General features: G+C 57.8%; 1 protein-coding gene across 7 annotated transcripts in view; it reads right to left on the bottom strand.

The window, feature by feature from the left end:
- The window catches only part of LINGO1 (leucine rich repeat and Ig domain containing 1), a 212,163-nt gene that overhangs the window by 5,654 nt on the left and 186,978 nt on the right, over positions 1–19,531 (bottom strand). Inside the window, exon 1 of one of the 7 annotated variants that reach the window (XM_036907623.2) lies at positions 11,641–12,058. The exons of the other annotated variants lie outside the window; for them this stretch is intronic. Coding sequence (XP_036763518.2) covers positions 11,641–11,646 — 6 coding nt within the window. The 5' untranslated portion in view covers positions 11,647–12,058. Of the gene's footprint in view, positions 1–11,640; positions 12,059–19,531 lie in introns of those variants that run through there. 7 annotated transcript variants of the gene reach the window in all.

Here is a 19,531-nt window from a genome sequence, read left to right as displayed (position 1 = left end):
AAGCCACTCTGATGGGACTGACTATGGAGCAGGCCCACTGGGCAATGAGACACCTGGGAAAGCCTAATATGTTGGTGGAAAAGTATTGCCCTGTGCAGCTGCGACCCCCAGGCTTGCCAGGTAGACCTGCAGAGCGATGCTCCAGAAGGGCACACCTCCAAACTGCCTCATCCCTCGCCTTTACATGTCACTGTCCTGAAAGATGGGGAAACCAAGGCCTGGAGAGGCTAAGATGCTTGCCAAAGTTGGCACAGCAGGAACACAGCACGCTGGGCCCAGGCTCCCGGTCTAACACCCGCATAGGATCCCTGTCGTCTAGGGGTGCCGACAGGATCTTGTCTGAGGGGGTCACCAAAACTGCTGTGTGGGCCATGTGCTGCTCCTGCCATCCCGGCACCATTAATCCTGTGGTCACTTCTGTAATTTCCAAGGAGAAGTGTTTTATGCATTTTAATCAGTGTTTTAGTTTGGATCCTTGCCCCCTGAAGGGCTTCCCACAAGGACAAGAGTTTAAAAATTGGACCAATAAACACAAAGGAAATAAACATCGAAAGCAGACAGATAGGCAGGTAGAAAAGAGTTGTGCCTGGGGTGCAATGCTCAGACCTGGCACTGCAAAGGGTCTCCTGCACACACCCTCACTCATACCCTGGGGCAGACGCAGCCTGGCTCAGCTGCTCCCCACACTGGCCATGTACGGTTCCCTTTGGCTACTCCACTGTGTGACCTTGGACAATGCCTGCCCTCTCTGGTCTGTTTCCCCTACTGTGTAGTGATGGGCTGGATGCCAGGGTCCCCGAGGGAGCCCACAGCGGAAACTGGACTTTCTCCAGCTGGAAAGTCAACACCCTCAGGCCTTGTTAGGGGGTGAAAGGCGGTGGGGGCCCAGGCACCAAACTGCAGTTCCACCAGGGCTGGAATTACATATTTGAGGGGCCTCACACTGGGACTGCCCCTTGGGTGCACGTGGTGGGAAAGGGCGACTGGTAGAGGCAGAGGGGCATGAGATTACATGCAGGTGGGCTTGGAGAACAACTCAAGGAGGTCAGGAGTCGCTTCATCTCATAAGGCAGGGTCTAGAGGCTCCTGGGGGCAGGGGTGTAGCTCCTCCGTGCACCCAGCTCAGCCCACAGAAGCCAGTCAGACACCCACTCTTAGAAAATGGGTTACACTAACATTTGCAGAGCACCTGCTACAGGCCAGGTTTTGGGCTTTATACACACTCTCTTAGAAATCTGCACACCAGCATCCAAAAGAGGTATGTCTTACCCATTCTGCAGATGAGAAAATCTGAAGCTTCCAAAAGGGAATTTGTTTGCTCTTAGGCCTAGGCCACAAAATCAGGAGGCAGAGCTCTGTTTCTCCTCCTCAGGTTTCCTGTGCCAAGAGCCTCCTGCTGTGAGGCTGAACTTCCTTGTGATACACAGGCCAGACTAGGAGCGGCAGGTGTGCCAGGACAGTGCTAGGGTAAGGCCCCCAGGGCTGAAAGAAGGCACCAGTCCTTGGCAGCTACAAGGAGGCACCCTGCTCCCCAAGCCCAATAAAAGCCTTTCCCCAACTGTCAGAAAGTGGTGTGCTGAACACACTGAATTTCTTCAGTGTTTTCCCACCACAGCCTTCTTGGCCTGCTTCCGCTGTCTCTGCTGGAATCCCACCTAATCTGGGGTTGGCCGCAGCACAGGGGGGAAGACTTAGTTATTTAGGTTTTGGTATCAGTATTTCACGGCATTCCCACTCGGTTCCTCAGAGACCACCAGGATCCCCAGTGTACCCGGCATGAGATCCCTGCCCTGGAGGTGCCCGCTGCCATCACTGGGGCCCAGGGGCCCCTGGACACCAGGGCTTCCGGGTTCTCAGTCTGGCTGTGACCTGGGACTACTGCGCGGGCTGCTTTCCTACTGCAGCGTGAGGTGGGTACGCACAGTCCATCTTGTTCTGAAAGCCTTCGTTTCCACGACTGTGTCTGCAGCAAGGAAAGCTGGCGGCCCAGGGAAGGGGGCTGAGGGCTTCAGAAAGTCTGCCTAGGGTCCCCGCCAAGCTCTGACACCAAGAAATGACCAGGACAGCAGGAGACAGAAAAGTTGACAGAAACACACTGTGGGCAAAGGGGAGAAGGGAAGAGAGGGGCAGAGAAAGCAGAGGAGAAAGGTGGCTGCCTGGGGTTGGGAGCAGGTGAGGGTGGCAGATGGGGAAGACCGAGCAAGAGGTTTATGTGTGCAGTGGGTCTCTGAGGCCGGGACCCCCCCCTCCCAAGCCCAAGGACTGTGGCCCTTCCAGGTGGGGTCTGGCAGTTTCCAGGCCTCCAAAGCCTGAGGTGGGCCAACTGAGCTGTTCCCAAGATCCAGGAGCCCCGAGGGCTGAGAAGCTGGGAGAGGGCCCCAGGGGTTCCCCAGGAAGGTGTGAGGGGCTGAGGGGATGGGTGGAGTGGAGGGAGTCACGTCTGCCAGGCACCTCCCAGGGGGCTACTCGCCTCAGTGGGGGATGGGGCCAGAAGCCTTCGGGGGCAACTTCCTGCCCTTGAGAGCCTGGGCTGGCAGCTCGGACCTAGAGAGAGATGGGAAGGGAGATGTGGGGGTGCGGGACCTGGGTCTTCCTTACGCCACTTCAGGTCACCACCTGGGCACTGCAGATTCAACTACCAATTCCTGAGCAGGAATCCTGCACATGCCACGTATCCAAATCCTTGTGCCTGTTACTGCATTCCGTCCTCACCACCATGCTCACAAGGTGACTTTCCCTGTCCCCAAGTCCCTGTCTGTCTGAGGCCTCCTCTTTGGGACGCATGGAGCTGATAGAATGGAGCTCCTGGGAATGGAGCTGACAGACTCATTCATGAAATGATAAAGTGCATTAGTGGAAAATACAACGGCTCAGAGGCAGCCACCGCCAGGTGCTGGGAGTGGCGTAGCGGTAGGGCTGCAGCCCGGGGCCTTTCTCCCACGGCAATGGCTGACCTGGAGGTCTTCCCACCTGGCCTTCAGAATCCAGCTCAGGGGTCTCTCCCCCGCGGCAGCTCTTCCTCAAACCGCCGAGGAGAAGGGCTCTCTCTCCCTTCCTCCCCCTTGTGGAGCTCCTGCAGCCTGCCCTTCTATACCCCCAAACTGGGAGCCCCCAGCGCAGAGCCGGGGGGGGAACAGCTCAGCAACCCCAGGCCCGGCCTGCAGCCGCGCCCTTCTTCAAAGGGGCAGTGGGCGATCACGGGGCTGCGGCGGCTCCTCGTCTAGGCTCTTTACAGAGGCTTCAAGGAGGAGGAGGAGAAGGCGGTGTCAGGAGAGCTCAGGCTGCAGTGCACGCAGAGTTCCACAGGCCAAGTAACGGGTAGTACGGAAGGTGTTTTTGACAAAGAGGACAGTGTGAGCAAAGGTGTACAGGGGAGAGGTGACCGTGGCCGGACCCCTTTCAGAGCATTCAGGGGCTCCTAATTGCTTCTCTCATACCCCAAATCCTGACCCGCGTCCCTGGACTCCTTTTAAAAACACACCGTTCTGGCTTTCTCGGGCTAATCCCTGCTGAGGTGTGAATGGCTGATGGCTGACGGTGTGAGCTGTTAAAGGGGGAACCTCTGGCCAGGCCAGTCTTATCCGGGCAGGGCTACACTGAGAGCCTGGGGGCGGGCAGGGGCTGCCTCCTGACACATGGGACGGGCGTCTGAGTGAACAGGGGACCCAGGGAGGAGGGGGTCCAGCCCCCAGGCTGAGCTCCAGCAGGAGGAATCCCGACCGAGGGCAGCCAGGCTGCCTCCGTCTGTCTCCTGGGCTGTCTGCTGGCCTGTGTCTGTCCTGTCCGTCTCCCTGCTCCTCCCCCCTCAGCGGCCCCCAACAGGGAGAAAAAAATCAGCCCGGAAGAAAATTGAGGTCCTGTCCTTTGTCAAGTATAATTCTTTATTTTCCTCTTGAGCTTGGTTCTGGCAGTGTTGCTGGGCCTCCACGTGGGTGGGGTGGAGAGCGGTGTGTGTGTCTGAAAGCAGGCACCCCTGCGTGCGTGTGGCCTGTAAGGGTGTGTGTGCCTGCCGCCCATCCTCCTGCCACCCCCCACCCTCCCGGGCACAGAGCCACCAGCTCCATCTCTCAGCTGCACTTGGAAACTCAGTCCCCTCCCAGAGGTGCTCCCCTGGACTCTCAGCTGGGTGTGGGCTGGAGGGTGCTGACCGCACACAGTGTGGCTGCCTGTTTGCCAGGGCAGCCAACAAGCACTCCTGGCTGCCAGAGCTGCCCTGTGCGCCCTGGGCAGGCACGAGCCCTCCGCCCCTGGAGGAGGAATGCCCTGCCTACCCCACGGCCCACCCCACCAGAGCACAGCTCATCTCAGGAGCTGCCAGTTTTCCGGCCAGCCTACAGCCCCAGACCATTTGTGGGATAAATTATGAATTTTAATTGTCAAAGCATCTTAGTGTTTAAAGGCTTCTATATATAGTCTCTGCCCTCCAGGAGCAGCCAGATTGGTGGGAAGGAGCAGGGGTGGGGCAAAGCCTAGAGGGAGCCACTTCTGGGTAAGCAACGGGCACCGGACTCACAGGTCCCAGGCTTGGGCTCCAGTCACTGCACCCCTGCCTGGCTGTGTGACCTTGGGTGAGTCCTGGACCACTCTGGGCCCCGTCTGCCCCTTCAGGATTGTTCTGAGGTGAGAGGCCAGCTGGGATGCTAAGGGCCATCCTCAGGGAGGTGGGATGGAGCCGCTGGTTCTGGGAAGCCTCCTGGCTGTCTGTGCTGCACCTGCCTGAGAGGACAGACCCCTACTTGGATTGCTGTTGTCCCAGAACTGAGGAGGGGTAGGCAAGCACCCAGGTGGTGACCTGAAGTGGCGTAAGGAAGACCCAGGTCCCGCACCCCCACATCTCCCTTCCCATCCCTCTCTAGGTCCGAGCTGCCAGCCCAGGCTCTCAAGGGCAGGAAGTTGCCCCCGAAGGCTTCTGGCCCCATCCCCCACTGAGGCGAGTAGCCCCCTGAGAGGTGCCTGGCAGACGTGACTCCCTCCACTCCACCCATCCCCTCAGCCCCTCACACCTTCCTGGGGAGCCCCTGGGGCCCTCTCCCAGCTTCTCAGCCCTCGGGGCTCCTGGATCTTGGGAACAGCTCAGTTGGCCCACCTCAGGCTTTGGAGGCCTGGAAACTGCCAGTCCCCACCTGGGAGGGCCACAGTCCTTGGGCTTGGGAGGGGGGGACGTCTCAGCCTCAGAGACCCAACAGAGAGAGGGAGGAGTTGAGGGGAGTGGCCAGACCTAATAAATATAATGAAGAGGGTGACTGGAAGAGCCCTTCTAGAGGGCCTTTTGTGTGCCAAGCATTATCCAAGCACATTACATATAAAAATTTGTTTAATCCCTCCACAACCTGTTGAGGTAGGTCCTGTTATTATCCCCATGTTGCAGATGGAAAAACAGAAGCACAAGACATTGTCTCACTTGCTCAAGGTCACAAAGAGGTTCTGTAACTTGCTCAAGGTCACATGAGCTAGCATGATATGAACTCAAACATGAACTTGTTTACTCTTTGCAATTGTGCCATCAGGTTGGTATTGTTATCCCCATTTTACAGATTAGAGAACTGGGGCTCAGAGAGGTGATGCAGCTTGTCTTGAGTCACACAGGAAGAGCTGGGATTAGGCAAGAGGCAGTTAGACCCAAGTGGCAAGCGGTTTTACGTCTCGGGGCCCTGATCTGTTCACTCAGAAAAGGGCGTGGTAGACTCCCCAGTGCCCTCACAGAGCCGGGAGCAGAGCTCAAGGAGACGGACGGGAAGAGTGACTTACACTGAGCACACACACTAGGTGCTTTGCAGAACGACCCCCCCACACCCTTATCACATACCTGGGAGGGAGACACCATTAACCCTACTTTACTGATGAGGAATCTGAGGCTCTAAGCCCCTGGGTCTCCTGCCCAGGGTCACTGAGCGTGTCTGACTCCACAGGCGTAATGACCCTAGTGACCATCACACTGTGAAGACGCCGAGGCTCAAGAGCAATGGGCACGTGCCCAGGGCTGCACCGCACCTCGGGGCTGGAGCCTAGGGAGAGCCCTGGACTCCTGCCGCGGTCACCTTCTTTCCCCAGCGCCATGCCAGAGCAACACTGAGGGCCTAGGCCAGGGACAGGTAAAGGTTTGAGTTATTTCTGTGTCAAAAAGAAGAAAAGATTTAAAAACAACCTCCAATACATCAGAAACCAATGTCCAGTTAATTTTTTATAACACGGCCAGGCAAACTATTCATAAAAACACTTGCCCTGCCCCCACTGCTGACCATGCAAAGCCCTCTCTGCCCAAGTGACTCTGGGCCAACCCCTTGCCAAAGCCCATTTTCCCAACCTGGTATACTGAGCTCAGTATCAAGAGGCGATGAGCCTCTCTGGTCAGACACAGGTGTGTTGTGCTCAGGCACAGTCTGCCATCACCCAGCTGCCCATTCATGAGAAGCCCAGGTTTGGTGCGGGAAAGGGGGGGGTTCTGGTATCTCTGCAAATCTCTAAGGGGAGTCCCAGGGCAGAGGGTGCAAAGAGTCCAGTGCAGACTGAGACCCACGGGCAGAGGCATCAGGGAGGCCCATTCAGCCCAGTGTGAGGCGTCAAATGAAAGATCAGATGCTCAAAGATGTAAGATCTGTCCTGGTAGATAGTGAGTGAGCAGCCTGTCACAAGAGGGATGAAAGCAGAGACCATGGATCGGGGACACTGCAGGGAGACTCCTCTGCTGGGATTCCCACCTCAGTAGCACCTTGTAGCCCTGAGACACCCCCATCTTGCACCCAAGTAGAGGTACTTGAGATGGCCGGCCCCCCAAATTCACATGCAGCCCTGCACCGGGCAGGCAGTGGGAGTGTGATGGCCGGAACCCCACTGCCTCCTGGATCCCAGAGCAAGTCCTCTGCAGAGGGAAGCAGAGGAGGCGGCAGAGAGAGATTAATTCCCCAAAATGGGAAAAAATAGAGAAACACACACACGCCACACACCCTAATAACATGTAATAAGAGGTTGGAGACAAGGAACAATGCCCTGGTAATGTCACCCTGGCGGCAATCAATTTGGGTGTCACACGAAATAGGCATAATTATACCGCCAGCCCTGTTGTTCATTTCTAACCAGCTCCAGGGGCCCAGGTCCCAGTGGGGAAAGCAGAGTGGAATCAATGGTTGGTGCACCAGGCCGGCAAAGGGCGGCGCTCCAAATTACCTTTCAGGCACCAGACCTCTCAGCCCTGTGTGTAGGCAGGGGACTTAAGGGCCTTGCAAATGCCCCAGAGCCACCTTGCTTGGCCATCCCTCACTCACTCGATGGGAAAAAGCAATCAGGGAGGACTCCCCAAGGTGGTAATGAAGGAGGAACAGATCTACATTTGTTCCACGCAGTGTTCATTCCCTGGGTCACCAAAGTCTTCTAAGCACTCACCAATGTCCAACCCCCATCGGGCGTCAGGGTGTAGCGATGGGGCCTCCAGGGGGCTGGGCATTACTAAAATAACGAAACACGGGCTGCCTCCACGTCCCAAGGTGGGGCCACCCATGCCCAGCCTTGGAGTAAACACAGAACCGCTGAGGTGCCTTTGGCTCTAAATGTACAGGTACATCAATTCCCCTTGCCCCTCCTTCTTCCCCACCTCACTGGGGAGCGCCCCTGTCTGCTCGCGCCCATCCCTGAGTGCACAACTTGTACAGACAGCAACCCCACAACTGGGGAAACTGAGGTACAAAGGGGAAGATGGCTTAGTGAGCCTCCATGACACACTGGCTGCTGCCCCCCTTGGCCCCCATTTCCTATACTAGAAACCTTGAATTCCAGAAAGGCAAATCAAGGCCCTAATGTAACACCATTTTACCCTCATTCAATCAGTAACAATCAAGATGTCTCACCACACCAAGTGCTGGCGAGGACGGGGAACAATGGGGACACTCACCTTCTGCTGGGGGAAGCAGAAATGGTCTAACCTATTTGGAAAACATTTCTGCACTTCTTCTAGTAAAGCTGAACATGAACATGCCCTACGGCCCAGCAATTCCACTCCGAGCTGTGCCCCAGAGTCACTGCATGTCACCTCAGAAGATGGAACAAGAAGGCTCACAGCAGCTTTGTTTATAAGCGAAGAAGGGAAACAATCCACATGCCCACCAACAGAGTGATAAACTCACTGCGCTGTGTTCAAATGACAGAAAAGCACGCATCAGTGAAGACGAACAAACTGCTTCTACTATTATTTACAACAATATAGATGAAGTTTATGAATATGACATTGAAGGGAAAAAGCAAATTCCAGAGGACATGGGGTCATTTTCACGAAGTTCAAAAAGAACAAACCGAGCGATTTCTACATATTAAAATATATGATTTTTAAAAGGCAACAGAATGCTAAATAGATCATTTAGGGTAGTGGCTGCCTCAGAGAAAGAGGCCAAGGGATAAGGTAAGGAGAAGCAGAGGGGAAGATGTACATCGTTATTGAAGTACTAGTGCTCGGGTTGGAAGTTTTCATTACATTATTATTATTATTAATACTAAATACATTGATTACTGACAGGCCATGCCCGGACCAGTAGCCAGAGCCCGGAGGTCAGGAGGGAGGCATTCTAGATGGAGCCCTGTGCTGGTAAGGCGGGCGCTCTGGGCAAGCACTCCTCCGCTCTCGCTCCCAGTTCTCAGCTACAAAATCAAATCTCTGTACCACCCGCAGGATAATGAGCACATCACAGATATAAACTGTGAGTAGCCAGCATTTCTTCAGAGCCACTGTGTACCAGGCACTGTTCTAAATGCTTTGCATAAATTAACATACTTAATCCTTATGATAACCCAAGAGCTAAATACTGGTTTTACCCTCACTTTATGGATAAGGATACTAAGGCCCAGAACAATTAAGTAACTCACCCAAAGTCCCAAGACTAGGCAGGAACAGACCTGAGATTTGAACCCAGGCCTCTGGCTCCAGGATCCTTATACTCAACAAATTCACTATGAAGTGACATGGAAGAAACTGAACCCATGTGAGAAGGAAGGAGATTGTTGTTAGCACAGCTCTATGAGGCTCGTAGCACCTGAGGATATTCATTCACTCATTCAATGCATAAAAAAGGTCAGCATCAAGAATGCCTCAACTCCACTTGGAAATTAACCTGCCTTCCCAACACTCCTTCTACGAGGAACCATCCCTGGTGCTGGGATCCCTTGCTGTCCATGTGTCTGTGAAGTCCACCACCACCTCGGGATCGTTCAGGCCCTCTCTCTTCCGGGAGGACTCCTGACTACCTGAGTCCCCAGGAACAAATCTCATCCTGAGTCATCTGTGTGTCTCCTGAGCACCCTGTCTTGTCTCTCCCAACTCTTGCCTGGGCATCCTTGACATCATCTGTACAGGATGAGGACACCGTGTTCCTTCCAGATAGTCCTTGCCACCTGCCAACAGCTGCTCCCTGGTGCTTCCCAGTGTCTTTCCCACCCCGGGGCTCAGGCAGGTGGGCCCGGGGTATGGGTACAGGATTGCCATGGTGTTCAAGGCAAATCACGAGAGCCACGAGAGGGCCTAGCCCCGAGCTGAGCAGGCAGCTCAGCCAGAATGTGCAGAAGAAACACACGAATGAACGGGCTGGTACAACATTAGGTGCAAGCCAGCATGGTTCTATGCTGTGGGTGCCTGGAGGAGGAGGAGCAGGGCTTGGAGCAGCCAGAGAGGCTCCCTAAAGAAGACGCCTCTGGGTAGGGATGCCGGATCAAACCAGCTGGTGGGGGGCTATGCAGAAGGACTGCTAGGAACAGAACAGAGAGCCTCCCCCTTTCCCTAGGCCTCTAAGACCCACTTTCTCAACCCTTCACCTGACATACAACCTCAGGAGTCCATGTGACGCTATACAAATCACATGTGATGCTACACAAATCACTGTATTGCTTCCCTTCTCAATCGGGGTGCACCCCCAGCCCCCATCTTGATCCTCCAGCCATTTGTTTCAGTAGATACCTGGAGAGCAGAACCATTTGAGCCACAATTGTACATCACTGTCTGGCTTCATGACAAACAACGACCCACCCAACAACTATTGCAAGGGGAAAAATGGTATCTCTACCTCCCTCCGGTCACACAGGGGCCCTCAGCCCACAAGTCCTGACACCTGGGCTTGCAGAACACACCCATCCCCCAAAACTCCCCTTTAGATTCGGGACCCACTCCAACTACAGGCACCAGGGAGCACCGCAGCCTTGACCAGCCCTACCCAAGGCCCCGTCTCATACTTACATTGGCAGGGGGTGGGGGCAGGGGCAGAGACAAGAACACCACAGAGGGTCTGCCCCAGCATTCCAGGAAGGGCAGCTGGGCGCTACCAGGAGCCCCTTTCTGGGCTTCCGAGTTCTTGGCCCCTCCCCTGTACCACCTTATCCTCCTTCTCCGGCCTCAGGTGATGGGGAGAAAGCAGGAAGGCCAGGCAAGCTGTCCCAGGTCCCGCCATCTTCCCATAGGTGTGAGGACTGTGAGCCCCTCCCGGCCCACACAAAGACAAAGGGTCTGGCAGCAGCGGACTCTCTCTTCTCTCACTGGCATTCCTCACTCCATGTGGGGAAGCCCCAGGTTCTCTGCTGCCTGGGCATGGGAGGCACCAGTGCTGGAGCTGCTGGCATCACGACCAACCGGGCTGAGCCCAGCGCCGCGGACCAGGCTGAGCCACACGCCCTCCGGCTGCCTAAGCCAAGCAGAGGATGACTGATGGAGAGCTGGGCTGGCAGGGAAGGGGCTTGCCCAGATGGCACTGCCCTCAGCCTCAGGGCCTCCTTCACTCCCACCCCATCAGGGCAGAGCTGTTCCCACCCTCCCAAATGCCCCTTCTCCCTGACCTGGACCCCAGGACCTCTGAGAACAAAGAAGAGATGCCTTCTGCACAACCAGGGCTGTATGGGGCTGGGCTGGGACCCAGGGCACAAACAGGGGGGAACTGCCCTTGGGTCTGGCCCCACCCCTCCTCAAAGTGGGGGCTGCCTGGAGGGACACGTCTTGGTGGTGGGGTGGGGGTGCTCTGGCCCCTCACAGATGGGCGGAGGTGGAGAGCAGGACGCACCCTCCTCGCCTCTCTCCCCTGGGCTGGTTCCCACCTCCCACCGGCTCTGCCTTAGAATGAAAAGTGGGGCAGAAGGAGGTGAGAAGGCCCGGTGTAGGCAGACAAAGGGAGGCCCCAAAGGGTCCCCAGGCCCTGCACAGCCCCAGCCCCCTCCTCTACACTCTCCCTACTCCCCGTTCCCCTCAGCTGGGCAGGAGCGGGAAAGGGGCTGCTCCTTGGGAGGTGGGGGGGACGGCGCCCGGGTGGAAACCTGTAGGGAAACCTGGTCTCTGACCTGCACCCACGGGCTTGGGGGTGTCTAGCGACAGCCGAGGTGTCCGGGGTCCACAGAGGCGGCCACCCAGGGGAGAAGCAGGGGGACAATGGGAGGGGGGCGGGGGACGGACAGGACCGGGAGGCCGGCGGGGCCCCCGCGCAGCTCAGGGGTCCCAGCGGGCCTGCCCAGGATCTGTCGGGGCGGGAGGACCGGGAACGGAAGGGCCTTCATCTCTGGGGGCGGGACAGGGCCCGGCCGGATCTGCGGCTCCGAGCGGGGCGTCTGGCTGGCGCTGGGAAGCCCCGCAGCCCCGGGACGACGGGCGGCCCCCGGGGACACTGGCCGCGGCGCTGGGCTCACCTGCATCTCGGGCGCGCCGTCCGTCCGCTCGGCTCGGCCACCGACCGCATGTCCCCCCCGCGGGGCCCCAGCCCCTGCCCAGCCTCCTCCTCCACGGCCGACACCTCCGCCCGGCCGGCGGCCCGAGGCGGCGGGGGCCAAGCGGGGGGCCGGAGCCCCGGCCGAGGCGAGGGCCCGGGAGGGGTCGGGCTCGCTCAGGACGCGGGCCAAGGGCTCCACGAGCCGGGTTCTCCGCCCCGGGCCGGCCGGAAGCCTCTGCCGCCGGGGCCAGGCGCGCTCCTCCGCGGGGCCGGGGCCGGGGCCGGGGCCGGAGGGCAGCGGCCGCACATGCTGCTCGGAGCCCCGCGTCGGGACGGCGGCCGGGCCCTGCCGCCGCGTGTGCTGTCGCCGGCCGCCCGCTTCGGCTCCCGCGCCCGCTCCCGCCCGGGCTCCGCGCTCTGCCGCGGCGCGGGGAGGGGGCGCCAGGCGCGCCGGGGCGGTAGGAGGGACCGAGGGAGGGGCGGGCGCCGGGCGGGGGAGGCGAAGGCGCGGCCGCAAAACCGAGGGGGGGGAGGGCGGCTCGTCTCCTTTTCGCGAAAGGGGTGGAGTGCGAGGGGCGCCCCCACCTTTGCGCTGCCCTAATGGGGCAGTGAAACCGGCAAAGAGCGCGCAGACGAGGGGCACGCGAGCACACGACCGCGCCCCTCCGGGTCCAGGGCTCCGGGGGGGTCCCGGGCCAGCGGGCGTCCCTGCGCGCGCGCACCCTCCGGTGTGGCCACAGGCCTCGGCACGTGAGAGCGAGAGTGAATTCACACGTGTGACTGGGGACACTGCACACTGCCGTGTGGACGGACAAACGCACGGTACAAGCAAGGCTCCCGACCTGGCCAGGGTTGTTTGGAGGGCAGCGTGAGAAGGGCCGGGCCGGGGACCTCAGTCCTGGGCCTCGAGCCCTCTTCTCGGAAAGGTCCGCAGACCCCGGCAAGGCCCGCATACCGGCAGTCTTGGGGCCAGGCAGGTAAAGAGGGAAGCTCCGGGGAACCGCGAGGAAGACGCGCCAGCTCCGAGGCTTCACCCTTAGCGAGGTCTTGCCCCGCCTTTGCAGTCCGGGTCCCCGCCCAGCCTGGCTTCGTGTCCAGCAGAGGGCAGCAGGCCGCTCGGGCCACTGGCACTGCACGCAGCAGCCAGCAGAGGGCAGCGCAGAGACTCAGCATGGGCTTGGCTGACCCTCACCCTGCCGCCCAGCAGCCCCAGGGATTCTGGGCTTGGGCCACGCAATCAGATGGGTCCAGTGAATAGGACTTCTCCGCAGAGATCTCGATCATCCTGGACCTGCTGACGCAGAGGCTCGGCTGGGGGTCTTGGCAAAGTCTGCAGAGTGGGCTACAACCCGTGGGGATCTCACCTCATACTCCTTGAAGCCAAACGCCCTTCAACACAAAGCTGACTTGATCAGAATACCTATCAGTGCAGCAGGCAACTCGCGCCTTCTCCACGGCTGAGGGCATCCCATCAGCGCATTAGTGTTCCCGGTAACTTGAGCCCACAAGGGCAGGGGTCCTGGCAGGCAGGGAAGGAAGCCGAGGCCGGGGTCGAGGAGGAGAGGGGCAGCAGGGGATTGCCCAAGGCCGCTCCCCAACTCCAGCATCCTGCTCCCAGTGCCCTGCCCCCTCTGGAGCCTGCCTGACATTCACTGCAGATACCTGGGGGCACGGCAGCCCACCAGTCGCCTCGCACCCCCGGCACCACCTTGCGCCTCCATTGTTCAGCCTCACACACACGGCCCAAAAGAGTTGCACAGACCTGCTGTTTCAGCTAAACGGACTCTGGGTATTTCTAACTGCTCTATCACGGCTCTGGATAGCCCTGCCTGGAGGGCCATCTCCTGTCTTCTACGTCTCCGTCCACCCTCATCCTAGGCCTGGCTGGAGTCCCCTCCTAGCAGGTGCGGATGCTGCGCTGTGTACTCTACGGACACCCTCCCACATCCTCTGAGGAGACACTGTTGTTTCCCATGCGACAGAAGTAACCCCAGGCTCAGAGAGGTTACATGACTTACCCATGGACACACAGCTATTAAAGCCTGGAAAGGGAATTTGAATCGCCTTCCAGGTCTGAGTAAACCAGTCGGGGGAAGGCTTGGCAGAAGGGCTTACCGGTGGGAGGGGAAGAACGGGGGCGCACAGGAGTTACCCTCCCTTCAGGAGCCCAGCGCAGGCGGCTCCCGGGCCCCTTAGCTCTGTGCTGCCTGTACCCCCCTCTTCCAGGCTCCCCAGCCCCCCCACCCCGGCTGTTTGTGCTACCCTTGAGCTCCCGCCCTCCCTCGCTGCCTCCTCCCACAAGCCCGACAGGAATAGATGCTCGCTCGCTCCTGCGTAAAGGACCCGCCAGGCGCCCCGGCGAGCGCGCAGACCCGCTGGGGGGCGGGGGCGGGGGCGGGGGCTATTCCTGGTGAGGCGACTGACGCAGGCAAGGCGCGGCCACCGCAGATCTCCGCCCCCGACTCACCTGTTTCCTGCCTCGGTGATCTCGAAGAAGATACGGGGGGGAGCCCGTCGCCCCCACCCGCCAACCCCCAGATGCTGGCTGAGGAAGTGGGCACCCTGGGGTGGGGTCTTCTGGGGCCCCGTTACCCGTCTGCGCCTTGAAGGCTGCGGGGATGACCAAGGAGCTGTGTCTGGGAGGAACTGCTGCTCAGCCTTAGTTCTCCCTTATTATAAACAGTAACCAAGCCATTTCCTCTTCCCTGTTTCTCCAAAAGAAATGACCCCTCCCAGCACTCCCCAGGGAGTGGGAGGTTTTGGGGGAAGAACTTGGAGAAAAGACCTTCTTGAGGGTCCAGCTTGGGCCTAGTAAGAGTGCAGAGACCCCATAAAAACAGGGGGCCTGTCCCTGGGTCCTCACCCAGTCAGACATCTCTCCACTCCTGTCGGGTGGGATGGTCCACAGCAGAGCCCCCTCAGGAACCCCAGGGCCATGGACAACGTGACCATCAGAGTGGCCCAGTCCCAAACTCCCCTGGCACAGCCACAATCACACCCTGGAGCCACAGCGGGAGAACATCCGCCCACACCTCCAGGCCTTTGTCCTCTGGTCCACCTGCCCCGCATGCCCCCTCCCTGGTTTCTACCTGGGCTTCAAGACCACACTCAGGCTCTTCTCTTCCACTCCTGTCTCCCCTCCCCAGACTGAAATGGTCTTAGAGGCAAGGCCCCACCCGCCTCCTCTGTCCTCAGACCAGCAGCTCCCAAGAGTAGGTCTCAGCCTGCGGATCTCATGGGAGGACACACAGCAGATCCCGGCTGCAGGGCGACGACTCAGCAAGTCCCAGTGAAGCAGGAGTCGATGGCCAGAAGAAGGGGCTAGCCTGCTGCGGAGAGACTGGAGGGGGTTCGCCAGGGGACTGGAGGAGGGGGCAGGGCCAGCTGACATCTAGCTAGCCCCTACTGACCCAGGCTCCTTGTTTCTTCTCACTTCAGGATTGGTATTGCTACCCCTATCGTATGGATGAGGGAAACAACGGAGGCTCTGGGAGGGCTGGCATCTCGCTCTGCCTGTGAGAGGTGGAGCTGGGCGTTGAAGCTCAGCACGTGCTTGATGTGAGAGCCCAAGCTCTGCTCTTCCCCACTCTGGAAGGCTGAGGGATCAGGAGGAGGGGTTGGGTGCCCCTGGGCACAGGAAGGATTGAGCAGCACATTCAGCAGGCCTGCGTGCCTACTCTGTGCTGGTCCTGCCCACTGGCGCCCCAGCAGCTCATGGGGTTTCACTATAATGATTATTTCTGAAGCCACTTGAAAATAATGACAGCTCTAAAATTGAGCCTCGTGTCGGAGCTGCAGTGCAGGAGGGTGAGGGATGGGGTACCTGAGGGGGGTGGCAGGAACGTCCCCTCTAGGAGGTGGGCCTGGAGCTGTGGCAAGAGTTAGGGCCTTCCTGCCCCTTCTTAACTCCATCCCTAAGAGCCAGAAGGGACACAGGCATACCAGGGTCCCACTGAGGCATGAAGTCATTGCTGAGACCTCTAATTAGCAAGAAAAACAGAGACCAGGATCCGGGGAGGTGGGCTGGGGCTGTGCAAGTGGCACTGGGCATGGAGCAGAGTGGGGGAATGGGCTGTAGCCAGCAGCCAGCTGGAGGCCCCTATGGAGCAGGTGTACCCCATGTCCCCCTTAATGCCACAAGTTTGATTCTCAGCACTCTTATTAACTTACTGTGTGACCTTGGGGGGTTGGTGGGGGTGAGGGATTATCTCTAAGCTCAGAGCCCTGTGGCCTTTCCTAGAGAGTGGGGAGAGCGGGATGAGGCCTCAAGTGGGGGCTCCTGGAAGGACCTTGCATCTGCAGAAGATGAAGCCCAGAAGCTGGAGGCCCTGCAGCCTCCAGTAGCCACAGCAGCAGCCCTGCATTCGCCCGCAGCCCTCGCAGCCCTCTATGCTAGGGTTGCTGGGCTGCTGGTACAATTAAGTCCTAGAAATGCAGACTGGAGTGAAGTGGATCAGGAAGTGGCAGAAAATCCATAGGTCAGAGCCTCATGCCGGAGCTGCAGTGCAGGAGGGTGAGGGATGGGGTGCCTGAGGGGGGTGGCAGGAACGTCCCCTCTAGGAGGTGGGCCTGGAGCTGTGGCCAGAGTTAGGGCCTTCCTGCCTCTTCTTAAGCCCCTCCCTAAGAGCCAGAAGGGACACAGGCATACCAGGGTCCCACCGAGGCATGCTACAGAGGGTCAGGCCAGGGTACCTACAAGGAAAAAGACTTAATCGAGGTCACTTGAGCGACCCAGGTACAGTCCAACGCTTGTCTTTCATGTCCTAGCACAGGGAAAGCTGGCGTGGAGCAGCTGGCATAGGGAGACGCTGGTGCTCAGCTGAAGGGGACTTCTTTGCCCAGTGGCTGGCCCAGCTGGATGTGGAGATGTGCTGGTCAACATGGAGAGATACCCACAGTGGGTACTGGCTGAGGCCAAGACTCCAAAGGCATGGGTGTGGAAAGCTCACCCTCACATCCTGGGGGGGCCTCCGCTTCCCTGGCAGCCCCCACTGTAGGCACGTCTCGTCACTGACCACCTTCTCAGACCCTCCCTGGACCCGTTTCCTCTAATCCTTTCCCCTCCTCCCCTTCCAAGTCAGGGCCCTGGTGGCCCCCTCCTCCCAGAAGCCTTCCTCTGAGCACCTCCGTCTCCTGCTCCGAGCTGGCCTTTGTGTCCTTGAGCACCTTTCTGAGCCTCCGCTTCCTCCTCTGGGAGATGGGGTATCAGGAGCACCCATTTCACAGGGTTGGTGTGAAGATCTCATGACTTAATGTATATCCAGTACTTGGCCCACAATAGGTGCTGGACAAATGTGCACATTTTTACGGTTATTATACTTAAATTGCTACGGTTGCTCTCCACCCCCTGCCCCCACAGCCCTTTCTCTGTAAAGACGCATCTACCTGAAGGTACCTGTCAGCATTCCCACTAGGGGAGGCCCGGCTGCAATACTTGGTCCTCTGAGGATCAGAAACACCCTGAAGGCAGGGATGGATCTTGTGTCTCCTCCAGTTCCTGCAGAGCCCAGAGTCCTGATTCCAGAGGATCTGATGTGTGCAAATTAAATTCAACTGAAATCCATTAATCAGGAAGAACCCCTGGGGTCCTCTGGAGAAGGGGGCCAGGGCATGGAGGGCAGGGCTACTACTGAATCCTCAACTCTCCTGTTCCCCCACCTCAGGGCCTTGGTCACCCACACCTCCACTGGAAACATCCCAGCATCAGTGACATGCACCTGGTGAGCAGCAGACTTTACTGCTTGGAAATCACCCTGAGAAGCAGGGAGGCCACAAGACTCCTGGAGGACCCAAGGCAGAAGCACAGCGGCAAGAGAAGGCCCTGCAACTGGCCCCTGCCTAGCCTGGCCACACAGCACGATGCTGCATCCACAGTAGCTGAGAAGCAGGAAATTTGTCTGGGGCCAGTCAGTGAAGGGGCTCATCAGCCCTGCCCACCCCGAAGTCCTCCCAGGGGAATATCTCATGTGCCTGACCCTGCAGTTAGCTCTCCTTAAGAACACAGGGAAGTGTGCACTCCATTAAAACACACACACACACAAATATGAGAATTGAAACCAAAAACAAAAAAGCAAATATAAAAAGCAGTTTGTATAAAGGGACCACACTCTGGCTCTTTGGGAATCTGGGCTCTAAGCTTCGCAGAGTGGCTTCCCCCGAGAGCCTGGGCTTGGCTGTCCCCATGGATCATGTCAAGGGGAACTTCAGCTAATGTGTGCAAACAGGCAGCGCTATTAGCAAATCCATTTATTCAGCACTTGTCTTGAGTTCTGTTGTGCAGGAGACTTGTTTATTAAGTCGGAACCTATTATTAACTTAAGTCAAAGTCAGTGTGGCAGCTCAGAAGGTGTCTAGCCTCAGAGCCAAGCAGTCTTGAGTTCCAGTGTGGCTCTTTCTCTAAGTGCTGTGTGACCCCAGGAAAGTAACTTCACCTCTCTGAGCCTTGGTTGTCCTTTGATAGGCAGCCCCTGAGATGACTGCTAGTGGTCCCTGCCTTCTGGTATTCCCCACCTTATATAATCCCCTCCCCTTGAGTGTGGGCTGGACTCACTGACTCACGGCTAATGAACAGAATATGGCAGAAGTGATGGGAATCACTTCTGAGATTAAGTTTTGAAAAAAACTGGTTCCTATTTTGAGTACCCCTTCTCATCATTTGATTGTTTGCTATAACAGAGGCCAGAGGCCTTGTTTTCTTGTTGAGAAGCCCACGTGGAAGGGAACTGATGTCTCTAACCAACACCCCACGAGGCCCTGAGACCTGCCAGTAGTCACACGAGCAAGCTTGGAAGCTGGCCCTGAGATGACAGACATTTTGGCTGACACCTTGATCACCACCTTGTGAGAGACCTTAAGCTGGAGTTCCCCAGGTGACCTGGATTTCTGACCTACAGAAACTGTGAGACAACAAATATTTGTTGTTTTAAGTCACAGGGTTTTGGGGAAATTTGTTGTGTACCAGTAGGTAACTAAGACATGCTCCATTTGTAAACTGGGCATAAAAATTCCTTTCTCACCTGATGGCTGGGGGCACTGAGATAGTGCAGGCAACGTGCTTGCTGCTGACCAAGCAGAGGGATGGCACAGCAACTTGGTGGCTTCCGGGTCATGTTGAAAAGATGCACTCTATGGCCCAAAAATTCCCTCCTCAGTGTATCCCCCGAGAAAACATGTCCACAGCAGACAGGTACAGGCACATTCACAGGGGCACGTTGGTGACAGTTAAGAACCGGAAGCCCCCTAAAGGCCCATCAGTGGGAGAGAGCATGAACAGAATGTGGCAAGGCTCCACAGAAGAGTATTCTGCTGCACCAAAAGGGGGTGTGCTGGCATTACCCACGTCAGCAGGGGCCGTCTCCCAGACGCAGTGCTGAGACAAAAGCCCAAAGATATGTACAAGATGGTACCATTTATGTAAGGCTTAAAAACAAGCCCCAAACCCTATAAACTGTATGTGGATATAGGAATCGTATAAAAACATGCACAAGAATGACGAGTACTGATTCCAGGGGAGGGTCACCTCTGGGGAGAGAGGGGAGACTCCAGTGGCAGAGCTGGGCCGACTCCAGGCCACACACTGTGGGCGCTCACCATGATCAAGCACAGCGGTTCTGAGCGACTCACTCAATCCTCTCCATGGCCCTTTGGGGTCCATTCTATATTATCTCTTCTTATAGAGGAGGAAACTGAGGCACAGTCTCCAGGGAGAAATTCCCAGCCTTTTAAGTCCAGTGGGAGAACAGGGCGTGGTTCCTCCCTAGGCCACCAGCTTTGGGGGGCCACATTGCCTCCCTGTCCGGGCTCTGTTCTTCTGTAGCATGAGAGAGACTAAGTCCCTCCTGCCTTCACAGGCATCGATAGGGGTTGATCTG

The sequence above is a fragment of the Manis pentadactyla genome, chromosome 11 (genome assembly GCF_030020395.1).
Source record: "Manis pentadactyla isolate mManPen7 chromosome 11, mManPen7.hap1, whole genome shotgun sequence".
Taxonomy (NCBI): Eukaryota; Metazoa; Chordata; class Mammalia; order Pholidota; family Manidae; genus Manis; species Manis pentadactyla.
This window is presented reverse-complemented; position numbering and strand designations above follow the sequence as displayed.